The 12672-nt window shown below is 38.1% G+C and overlaps 1 protein-coding gene across 1 annotated transcript in view; it reads left to right on the top strand.

The window, feature by feature from the left end:
* GUCY1A2 (guanylate cyclase 1 soluble subunit alpha 2) overlaps positions 1–12672 on the top strand; it is a 167547-nt gene that overhangs the window by 143808 nt on the left and 11067 nt on the right. Inside the window, 1 exon segment of the mRNA XM_009643053.2 lies at positions 10074–10228. Coding sequence (XP_009641348.1) covers positions 10074–10228 — 155 coding nt within the window.

Genomic DNA, 12672 nt, shown 5'->3' with positions numbered 1-12672 from the left:
CCCGAGCCGCGAGCAGTCCCCGAGCCGCGAGCAGTCCCCGAGCCGCGAGCAGTCTCCCCGCGACCGACCGACCGAACTAACCGCCCCCCCCCAAGCATGACGTTATATGGTATGGAATAGCTCTTTGGTCAGTTTGGGTTAGCTGTGCTAGCTGTGCTGTACTCCCAGCTTGTTATGCACCTGGGCAAGCAGGAGAAGCTCAAAAAGTCCTTGAGTAGTCTGAGCACTACTTGGCAACAGCTGAAAACATCAGTGTGTTATCAACATTCTTCTGGTACTAAATCCAAAACACAGCACTATGCTAGCTACTATGAAGAAAATTAGCTCTATCCCAGCCGAAACCAGGACAGTTCTGCAATGTCAAGGAAGTTCGATTGACTTGCTGAAGTGCTGGCTATGCATGAATCATGAGAGTCTGTGAATGCTTTGCTAAAATCCTCAGTTCAGTGCAAAACAGCAACCCTTCTCTTCATGCTCATTCCCTTTGTTGTATGAAGTAGTTTTTCTCAACTCAGTGGATTTGCCTGTCTGAAAGACTTCAAAAAAATCATTATATGCGAATGTGTGTTTTGATTTCACTGAGGTGGAAATTCACTTTCCCTGCATAAATCTGAAGTTCTGTGAAGGTGAAGTACAAAGACCAATAAGGAGTGTTAATAAACCCCTTCCCAATTATAGCCAAGGTGAGGTCTTAGCCTCTTGTTTGTAGGATCCATACAATCACAGAGCCTCTTTTCTCTTTGTATGCAATGGCAACATTGCCTGTTAGGCTAATCATTACCTGCCAGCTGTGAAGACTTGCTCCAGGCTTAAGAGGAAGGTAAGCTCTACAAAAATCATTGTTGTCATCTAGCTCTTATATTGTCTTGCGTTAAGTCTATAGGAATTGAAGTTCTTAAAACAAACTGATGAACAAGCAAAGGAACACAGCATCATTATCGTTTTAGAGATGAGTGAGATGTGTAAGGATGGTCTAATACTGTGAGCTGTTCTAACATTGGCACGTATGTGGTATAAATTATCTGTACACCCCAGCTGTCATATAGAAATTTTCTGTACTTTACAAGCTAATTTATCCTTTAGTTAAGCATGAGAAAGAGTGGTCACGTTGGACATTTAGTATTCAAATCTCTATGATCATGGCAGTGCCCTAAGTTTTTTCACAAAGAAGAAAACTACTTTTTAGCTATTATAACTTGCAACATTAAGCATCTTTCCGTGTGGTCATTCCTTGATTTACTGTATTTCAAAAGAGGGCAAATGTTGACTTGTTTCCAGTATTTGTCTATGTTTAATTGGATATATTGTTTGTTAGATTGACAGGTGGTAAAGTCTCTCCACTTTTCCCAACTTATGAACAGGCATATTTTCAAAACCTGGCCCATGGATTTTTTTGTCATGTCTACCATGTCTACATGGAGGAGAGGGATTAAACAATTTTGTATCTTGATTATGTTTGCCTTGGTGCTGATTGCAAGAAGCTGGGGATCCAGTAGGAGCTACATACTTGAAATGTATCTCCTCTTTGTGCAAAAAGTATTAAAACACCTTGCTGTGGTAAAGGTTTAAATGACATAGGGAACAAATCAGGTCTATTTAACAGTGTAGAAGCCTTTGGAAAGAATCTTGATACAGATGCATCATTATTATACATAGGCTAGATAAGGTTGCTTCTAATAGTAAAACTGTAAGATTCTTATATCTCAATGGTTTCTGTAGATTTTAAAGCTGTTATGCAGCAGAAACTTGTTACTTAGTTCCAAGCTCTTTCCAAAGCAGATCAACATGAATTTCATCTATGCATAAAAGCACCTGCTATGATCAAAACACAAAGCATGACTTTTGCATTGAAAGGTCATTTCATTTATAATTTCAAAGATTGCAGGCTAGATTCAAAGACCATTATGTTAAATATCGGAAGAAATTTCTGTTGTTGTACAAATATAATGATCTTCTGACAGGGTCCTATCCATCAACAGCAGTTTCTTTGATCATTTATGCACAGGAGCATAGCTCATTTCAAGCAAAAAAGATGAAAATGTGTCAACTTTGCTACTATGAGGGTTGGATTCATCTCACCTGTCTTTAGCTGCCTGTGCATGAGGTGTCCAGGCTAAACTTACCATTAAATGTCCCTCTCTGTTCCACCAAGAGAGTTAGACACCTTCAGGAGTGATTGATCCAGAATTTTGGAATGTGAAGAATTGGAGCCTTGAGGTTACTTAACTCCTTGATTTAGGAGGAGTCTAGAAATCTAACTTAAATGAGCTGCCTAACTTCTAGGTGGCTGAAATTAGGTGAAATCTACCTTAAATGACTAAATTAGGAAAAGTATCGAAGACTGTTTCTTAAGGTTAAAAACCCTATGCCCAACTTTTTTTTTTAGCATACAGTTTTTTTATTCCCTTAAATATTTTGAGCATGTGTCATTTATCCTTGTTAAAATATCACCCAATCCATTCAGTATATGTCATATGATGGCACTGTGAGACAAAGATGTCCTCCTACACTAAGGATCAAACAGAACTTTCTGGTGAATTTTTTTCTTTTTTGGGTGTCAGTGGAGAGGAGGCTGGGAAAAATCCTCCACTGCTATGTGGGCTTGCTTGAATGTGGAAATTACTGTTCAAAGAAAATAATAAAAAAATGTTTTTGATTAAATGCTATATCAGCAATGAAACGCAACATTTTATTGGTGAGGGAGAAGCAGCTTATGAGGAAGCACATTAACATTAATGTCTTCTCTTTGGAATCGCAGGGGAAGGCTGTAGGACTTATTCTTCTGTTCAGCAACTCTGGAAATTCTCATTTACATGGTTTATACAACACCCCACCTCCCAGTAAATCATTTCAGGTCAGATGTTACAGACAACCCACATCTTCTTCTATCCTAGACCCTGAGCAATGTCATAGTGAATTCATGTGATGCCAAAGGACAGAATTTGCCCCAGAAAACCTTGCCTCAGTATAAACTTCCCTTTGGAGCTAGAACTAAGGAGCCCTGAAACTAGTCTGAGTCTTTGGCTTTGATTTTTACTTCATCTAACTCTACTTTATACAGCTGATGAAGACTCATAATTTTTCATTGTAGGATTTGAAGTATGAAATCATGGAATAAAGGAATTTGGGAGGAACACTTGGAAGTCATCTAATCAAACCACTGTTCAAAGCAGGGCTAACTGAGATCACAGTGGAAGAACTTAAGGGGAAAGAGAAAAGGAATTTCATCCTTCAAGTCTGGGGCTTCTTTATGTAGAAGTGCTTCATAGCTCCTTGTTCCACATTCAGTAGAGATGGCTGTATGTCAAGACCATAGTCTAGGGATGTGCATATGTAATGTGCGTCACATTGGTTATAATTTAATTGTATGTCTTTTACACAGACCACGTGACTGATTTTCCCAATAACTATTTAAAATGGATTTATTTTCCCAAGGAATTAAATTTTTCTTAGTCTATTATTGTATTTTTCATTGTCCTTGTATAATTTTCTGAGTCTTTTGCTTCAGACAGGTTGAATCATTCTAAGTCTATGAGTAAGAAATCTAGGAAATTCTCATTAGAAAAAAGCTAAGTGTTCATTTCTCCAAATGTTGTTCAAATATGGGAGAAATATATCCTGTAGTTTAGTTCTGTAGAACACCTTGTGAAATTCAAAATGATCTAAATTTTCCTCTGAGCAGGTCTGTTCCTTGGCAACAATTCTGTGGTGAGCTGTACTGTCATATGTCCCTTTCCAGAAAGACACTGTGATATTTATAAATCTATCTAAGAATACAGATAACCCACACACTAAAGCATATGTCAGGGCATAGCTGTCAGTCCTGTCAACTTGCAGTTCTTTGGAGGAGCAGAAAGGCACAGTGACTCACCAGTGTGAGCCCTGATTTTAGAGCTCTGAGCTCTGTAGAGTCTATTTTGTGTTAATACATTTTACAAATAAATGTCCCCGTGTAAGGCATATGTTGAGATTCAGAGATAGCACTGTTGTAGAAGCTGCTACAAAATATTAGAGCAGATAACGTCTTACAGAATTTGGCACGTTCTGTTTGAAAGGATCTGGCAGTGTGTCACAGACTAATGGCTAAGACGCTCTGCGAGAGGTGACTTTCTCTCTCCTGAAGAGGACTTCAAGGGCAGAAGGGAGAAGGTCCTTACTGAAACACAGGGTATCTCTCAGTGTGTTAGGGCAGAAAGCAAGGACTGCTTTATGTGTCTGAGAAATGGTAGTGTACAGGTATCCACCTACATTATTGAAACTGATGTCGAAAGCCCTGATCCAGCAGAACACCTCCTATTGTATTTAAATACTTTGCTGGCTTGGGACATCCGTGTGCCTGGAAGTATTTCCATACAGCTACTGCCTTGTATCAGCCCTGAACTCTGCTACCAGCTCAGCATAAAATCTTGAGCAGCTGCCAGTCAGTCACATTATTAAGGCTTGAAATTCTCCAGGCTGGCTGAGTGGGGGATTACTTCTGCCCATGGTTGCTTTCCAAGCTGTGTCACCTACTTCTCAGCCTGCCCTCACTTCTTCAGCTCAGGGTCAGTGTAAGAAAGGCAGCTCTGTGAAAATGAATATCGAGTCCTTCTGGATGCAGTTAGCCTGTGAGGCAATCTAAGACTTCTCTTTCTAGCATGGGAGTATGTTTTTCAGAGTGTGAGAACTGTTTATTAAGGTCCTTCTCTCCGTCTGTGCAGTGGGAAGAGTGTGTGCAGCTACCACTCCCATAAAATATTATCATAGTTCATATTTGAGGTGGAGCTGTGAACAACAAACACTTGTCCTCTACAAAAAGGATTTCTTCTGGCTCAGGAAATCCCTGAACTAAAAATTACTGGTTTCAGAGAGAGAATTTTGGAAATGAGCATGCATTTTTGCCCTGTGCTTATCCAAAGACAGGTTACGTGTACCTTTGGTTTGAATTGGAAAGTCTGATTGCGTGTTATAACATCAGCTACCCTTTACTGGCAGACAAAAAGAAAGGTACCCACAGACACTCCTTTTTCATATGTAAAATGGTGTCTTTCCACTTGCATTTTAATGTCAGAGTTTTTTTCCTTGAAAACTATGTGTGGAAATGAGGAGAGAGAAAGGAGAATGCATTTTTCAACAGGGTTTCAAAAGAGAAAAAGCTCAAGAGCTTTGAACGTAAAGCAAATTACTAGATTTACTTATTATGAGTGTACTGATTAACAGAAAAAGCTATTAAGGAATAAATTAGCAATTTACTTCAGGCATGCCACTGCATTCCTTTACTCTTTATAAAATATTTATGCCTCTTCACCATAAAGTGAGCATAGATGGGTTATGAGTTTGCAATGTTGCATTTACTTTCACTCACTTGAAATAGGCTTTATTTCGATGGGAGAGTACAGTTCTCAGTATGGTGCCTAAAAAGGCACTGGGGCTATTGGAAGTGATCGAAATTGCACAGCAGGTGAAAACAAACCAAAACAAACCCCAGCACTTTTACCTGGAAAAAAAAAAGAAAAATCATGCTTCGGCCATGAGGAGGTGTAAAGGGGTAACACACAACTCTTCCAAGATTCAGTCCATCAGAAAAACAGATTAACAGAATGTTCAGTTCAGAAAACCAAAATATTTTTATGTTTATCATCCCTGTTCCTGTTTCTTCTTGACTTTTCTCTCTCAGACCACTCTGGACTGTCAGTTCTCATTGATAACCACTGCTGGCACGTTCCCCCATCAGATGATGAGCATAGCTCCACTGCTCCTTATCTTTCCTTACAAACCTTCTCTGTCTATCACGGTTACACAAAACCACTATCCTTACTGTCACTCAGTTACTAGCCTGTTCTGCTCCCTGTGCCTAATCCTATAGGCAATACCCAAACGCTGCTACATTTTCTTTAAAATTTTTGGAAACTTCCTTTCCTTTCCACATAGCAATGTCTTTCCTCTTGTCCTCCATCGATCAATGCAGGCTGCTTTTCTTTTATGCCTGACACTCACATCAGCTTTTCTCTACCTCACTATTACTGCAGCTGCTGCAAAGATCAAATTAATTAATCTTTCTTCTCCCTGTCATTTTCCACTCCAAATCTTTCCATTGCAGCCATTTCAAGTTGTTCCTCTTTATCTAAAAGGCCTCTCACAAGTCTCTTGCTCTTTTTCAGACCTGTTCATGTTTCATCCCCCATTGTGCCTTCCAATATTCTGCTCTAGAAATGTCTTCTGCCTTTGTCCATCCCTTCACTTGTCCTTAACTATGGGGGACTGGTATTTTCTGTGTTTTTTTTTTTTTTTTCACAGCTGTCTTGTCTTTGTGATAGTTTCCATTTGTATGCATAATGCCTCTGAACTTTCAGTCTCAGTTATATGCTGCCCTTTTATCCTTAGCCAAATAATTAAGGACAGATAAAGGAGCAGTCAGCACAGATGAAGAGCATGTATTTTATTAAAAATGCTCAATTTAAGTATAAGATAGTTAATATAATATATATTAAACATATAAATAAAGGACATAAATGAATAAATATAGTTATGATAGACAAATAATGCATCCTAGTGTTGCCACCGAATTTGCATTTCATATGTTATTAATAATCTTTAATGGTAACTGTTCTGGGAAAGCACTGATAAGGGCTGCATATACAGTGTAGCCTGGGAACAATAACTATACATGTATAACTGTTACTGTTGTTCTAAGTCAAGGTCTCTAGGCAGATTCTCTTTTGCTGCAGAGTTAATGTGAGAGGTTGATGTGCCCCAATAAGTTTCTCACTGCTAATAATTTGATCACACATTATTTTCCTTTGTGAAAAAACAGCCTTAAACTCTTGACACAGCACTTCAACTCAGGGAGGAAAAAACCAGAATAACTTATCTGCAGGTGAAATAAAATCTTGAAAAGACATTTTTATGAAAAGCATATTTCACTAAAAAGTAATATATGACCAATGTAATGGTTATTCTTGATATAAGAAGACAGACTAAGGACTACTCCATGACAATGGTATCAGTGTTGCAGGCTTTTTGTTCTAGAGAACCATATCATGAAGTGTAAGTGGAGCTTTATTGCAAGCCATTCTTGGTGTAATATTGCCTTATACCACGCATTTCTCTGTATGATTTAATGAGAAAATGTAGATTAACTTTTTTGCACCCAGTGAAAACTTCAGGTTTTGACACTTCCATCAGTAGGTCTATGTAGTTTAACCTGTGATTGTGAGAACTTCTACCTTTTTTATTGTAGGAGCATATTTTTAAAAAAAAACAAAGATACTATAGAACACAAAATGTTATGTACTCAGCCAAACCAAGGGTTTTAAAAATCTCATTAGATAAACATTATATTAAATAGAAAAGCTGTTTCCTTTCTTCTTCTATCTCATTCCTTCTGAAAGTCAAGTGGAAGGTCTACAGAAGGTCTAACCTATGTCCTCCAAAGCGAAATTTTAAATATCCGTTTATTTTTTCTCCCAGCCTCAGTTTTTCTGTGGAAGCTGGCATGGCTTTAGCTTCATTCATCTGACCATCCAAAGGAAAATATTTTATATTAAGGGTGGTATATCAGCTTGTATTTTTTCAGCAAGTCTGACAGTGTAACATCTGCAATTGGTTTCCTTGGCACGTGCAGAAAAGTCATGATCACAAAGGCCATTTCCCCAGTGTCCTTTTGAGACAGTCATGAGAAAAGATCTTGAAAGCTTTTACTGTGTGATCGAGCTTTGGGTTCTTCAAGCGACCCTAAACTTTTGCTACTGAGAATTTGGAAATCCTGATGGATTTGGAAATGCTTTGGAAGTCCTCTGTCACTGAAGCACTAAAAGATAAAGAACTATGTGAACACATAAAAGGAAGTACTTCAAGAGTGAAAGCAGAAAAAAATAACCAACAACTTTAGCTTGCATTGCATATATTGCAAATGTAAATTTTATTTTCTTAGTACATTTTTTTTTTGCTACTTGATTTTGCTTCCACTCTAATATATACTCTCATCTCCACCTTCCAACAGCAAAACAAAGTTAGTGCTTTTTCTTACAGTTTCAATCTGGCCTTCACATATGATTGAATGTAACCTAGAAGAGATTGCAGCAAGTGGTTTATTTGTGATTCTTAAATAAATGTGCAGAGCAGTAGTGGAACAAATAGGTAGCATTAGCTCTGTTCTTAAAATTGTGTACAACATAACTAATCTTTCTGTCATCTCACAAAACCAAGGCATTGTAAGTAAGTTCTTTATTATTTATTGAAAGCATGACAGCATATTTGCTGTTGTGTAAGCAAGACTTTCTGCTCATAATCTTTTGCTGAGGCCAGGTACTGACCTCACTGATACGCAGAAGGGCTGTTTGCTCACCTCTTGAGTACAGGAGCACTTTTTTTCACTGGCCATGAACAATGGAGTTTAAATGTACGTTGTGGCAAAAGCAGGAAATATTCATGTCCCAAAATGTGACCAAAATAATATGGGCGTGATGGGTTTGCACAGATATTCACATGTGAGTGCTTCCCAGCTCAATAGGATAGAGTATTTGGACAATTTCAGTAGATGCCTTCCAAGCACTAGTAAAGGTTTGAAAGCTCAAGTAAATTCTAGTACTATTTATTCACAGATTTTATTTTTTTTTAAATCTTAGTCTGTAATTAACAGCATTATTGTGAAGATTGAAGGTTTCATGTTGCCTGTGGGAATGTTGTAAGTAGTATCAAGTTGAATGCAGAACAACATGTTCTTAGGTTTACACATAGGCTTAGTGTATAGCAGATACAATGCTATACCCATTGCCTGTGACATAGAAGAGAGGAACAAAATTAAAAGGGTGCTCAGCTGCATGGTAAAAGTCTTGGACACATGGGAAGAACTATAGTCAGTGAAATAATGTGGGGTCCCACATGTTCATAGAACTTCATGGACACCAAGGTTATAAAATGCTGGCATTTGTCTTAACACAAGAAAATGCTAACAATGATTTTTTTATTGTATTTGAGTAAATATGTATTGTGTTATTAAAAAAAAATAGGGATTGGCAGACAAAAGCACAGTGCAATAACTGTGAATTTAGTAAGTCAAAGAACCATATGGAGTATAGTATTAGCTAAGTCACTCATTCAGACCCCATCAGATCCTGTCTTAGTACCTGCTATTTATTTTCTTCACATTATCTCATGTTTTGCAGCAGTCCAGCTGCTATGAGTAAGAGTATCCTCACAAGATATAGATATCTTTTCATTTTTTAATATTATAAAGTTAATGAGAAAAAGACTTTCCTATTTGCAAAAATTATTTTCTTGACAAACACAATTGGTTACTAAAACATATGCAGAATAAATCATCTCTGTTTGACTATTCACTCTGAAAGAAACTTGGATGGTGACTCCAAGCTTTACAGGTCAATGTAATCGCCAACATCTCAGTCAGATACAGGTCATTATTGTTAGAACAGTCACATGTTGGTTTTTTTTTTTTTTTTTTAATTTGCTGGGGATTTATTCATCCTTATTTTGGGGAGGATACAATTATTTTTAAAATCATTGGTGCCTTAATCTTCAGCATCTTCACCATTGCAATATTTCTCAGTCTGACAAAGTGAGAAAGACCTCAGACCTTGAGGAGTTTGGAAGAAAAAAATACGAAGAAGATAAAAGTGCCATATTCATTCACTCCGCTTTGCTACTCTTTTTGCCAGTTTGAGAAAATTTGAGTCTTACTTTAAAGCTTGTGTTAGAAGTGATGGCACAAATAGCTCTCTGTAATGTATCTATTTGTGTAATTAGATGGCTGATATTGCAGTAACTCCTGGTCATCCCATCCTATTCTGTTTGTGATTCCTGTTTTGAGTGTCTCCAGCAGTAGTCTCCAGCAAACATACACAGAATAAAATAGTTTTAGTAAAAAGTTAACCATGGTTTTGTTCTTCTTTTTTTAAATGCATCTGATTTCAGCTAGAGGAATGGGAGAGCCCGTTTCCTTCCACTTCACTCTTTCTTCTTCGGTTTTCATTTCTTTGAAAGAGTTGCTGTGACTGGCTTGTAAATAAGTGCTAATGACATTACCGTGGGCAGCACGAGGGAGACAGACTGACATGTATCTCATGTTTTTCCAGATGAGGATAGGCATTCACTCAGGATCAGTGCTGGCCGGCGTCGTTGGTGTAAGAATGCCACGTTATTGTCTCTTTGGGAACAATGTCACCCTTGCAAGCAAGTTCGAGTCAGGAAGTCACCCACGCCGCATCAATGTCAGTCCGACCACATACCAGTAAGTCCTCTTAGCCTATTCACACTGTTTTTTGAGTTTGATCTTGTAACATACTCTGTCCTCAAAACATGAACTTGAACAGAAAGTCAGCAGGACACCAGGACAACCAGAAAGAGGTGTTGCATGGGGCTGTCAGTCTTTTGGTTGCCATCAGAATGTGCAGAGAAGTCAGGCAGTGGAGGTAAGGAAGCAGAACAGGAGGGCCAACCATTCCTGCCTAAAATAATGTGTAACAGAAGTAGGAGATGTTTCCCATAGCACCATAAGTTTATCCACTATTACAGCTTTAGGCTAAGGATTTGGGTTCCACCCGCTAGACGCCATTCACGGAGAGAAGCACATTCCCAATGGCTCAGAAGAAAGTCTTTAATTTTGCCAGCAAGGCCAAGCTTTCAAAGAGTTTTTATGCTTGCTTGAAGACAAAATTTCTTGTTTAGTCCTGTAAAGAGTCACTTGATAGAAGCATTTTCTTAATGTAAGAAAAAAGATTGAAAATGGCAAAGCACTATCCTTAGCTCTTTGAAAAAATTATGCAAATAGAGGGAAGGCTTGATTAAATCTGGTTAGGAGGAACAGCTCCTAAATAAAAAAAGGTGTTCCTTATTGTTCAAATTTGACAGCTTGACTATTAGAATTTCTGCTGCTTGGATTACTACTGATGTACTCGCTTTTTTGGCAGGAGATCACAATCTTGCTCTTTTTCCAACATTCTGTATCTGAAGTAATTTTCTGAAGTACGGTTTTGCTCAGGTTTTCAGGCTATTTCTCTGTGGTAAATCTGTATGCAATTGCTCAAACAATACTGCTTTTCTTTCCTTTTTTTTTTTTTCTTATACAGAACTGTGAATCTCAATATTTATTTTTCCCCATACCTAGCTATGTAAATTAAAGTTTTAAATGGAATTTCTTCATCCAAGAATTGAGGCGTCTGATATGCTAAAATATAAATCAGTCAGAAGTTGAAGTTTAAAAGTAATTAAAACTAGTGAATAAAATGACATTCATCTGAAGAGCCCATTCACTCAAGATCAGATTTATAGGATGGAGCAAGTGTAGCTAATCAAAAAAGAGGCAGAAAAACTGAGTAGACCAGGTTCATACAGTCGTCTGGTAACATACAAGAGAAACAGACCCAGCCTACTATCGGGTATAGAAAATATTCATATCAATAAAAAGAAATTCAGTAAATACATAGGAAATTGCTGTTTGGAACTTAAAAATAAATTGTCTTTGGGACCTTTCAGGTACAATGTTCTAGTGGCTTTGATTCCTGGTCTTCCACTGTGGGATAGGAGAAACCCTCGAAGGCATTGTTTGAAAAGTGTTCACCAATTGTGTTCTGTTTTTGAAAACTTTTGCAGTAGCAGGGCCTTTGGTGTTAATTTTACACAAATGAAGGTAAATGATTTGGACTCGATGATCTTAAAGGTCTTTTCCAACCAAAGTGATTCTATGATTCTATTCTATGATTTTGGCAAAATTCAACCAAGGTCCCGTGACAGGGACCTGAACTTTTCTTGTACAGGAATAGTTCTTACAAAGGGATGTTCACCAACATGAGAAGGTCTTTGAGATATTCTGAAAGTGCAGTCCACACTTTTTCAAAAGAGGGATCTTAGTGCTTCACAAATGTGGTTCAGGGGTGTGATTCCACTCAGGGCTATGGTGTTGCTCAAGTTTGTGTCCCTGAGAGCAGAAATTGGGAGCTAGACAGTTTCATATTATTTTAAGACAAATACAGTTGGAAATACAAGTAGTGAGTATTTGTGGGGCCAAGGATGCACAAAACTCTTTTCTTGGATGCTGAAGCCAGAGTGACTTCCAGTGTACCAGTGCCAGTTCTGTGATATGGCACCTTTTTCTGTGAGACAACAGATTTGTGGTCATTGTTGACCAAGTTGATCTAGTTGAAGATGACCCTGCTCATTGCAGGGGAGTTGGACTAGATGACCTTTAAAGGTCCCTTCCAACACAAACGATTCTATGATTGCATGTTTTCTTTTTATCACATTGCTGGTAAAAAGTCTGTTCTGAAAGCCAGTTTGAGGGCTTGTACATGGAGTTTGCTAGAAATCTGTGCTTTTATGCTGCCCTTTATCTGACTCCAAGTACATTGTAGCACAGAGAAGATGGGTTCTGTTTGTCTGTGTCTCACCTGTACCTGGCTGCCATTGACCACACCATGCCATAGCAAGTCAAATGCGGGTACCTGGGTTTGGAGAGCATTCCTACTAAGACCTAGCTAGCATAATGTGAATCAGATTTTCTCATCCTGTGTATCTTCCATGTGGTATCAAAAAGGGGGCTACAATTTTTTCCGCTTCCCTTTAATCCTAGAAATCCAGTAGGAATAGGACCATTTATTTCTGGATGGCCAAACTTTCACCTTATATGATCATTATTTTGGGGCTTATCTTCCAGAAAGTTACAAATTTAGACTGTTG

This window comes from Egretta garzetta, unplaced genomic scaffold (assembly GCF_000687185.1).
Source record: "Egretta garzetta isolate BGI_Z169 unplaced genomic scaffold, ASM68718v1 scaffold217, whole genome shotgun sequence".
NCBI lineage: Eukaryota > Metazoa > Chordata > Aves > Pelecaniformes > Ardeidae > Egretta > Egretta garzetta.
This window is presented reverse-complemented; position numbering and strand designations above follow the sequence as displayed.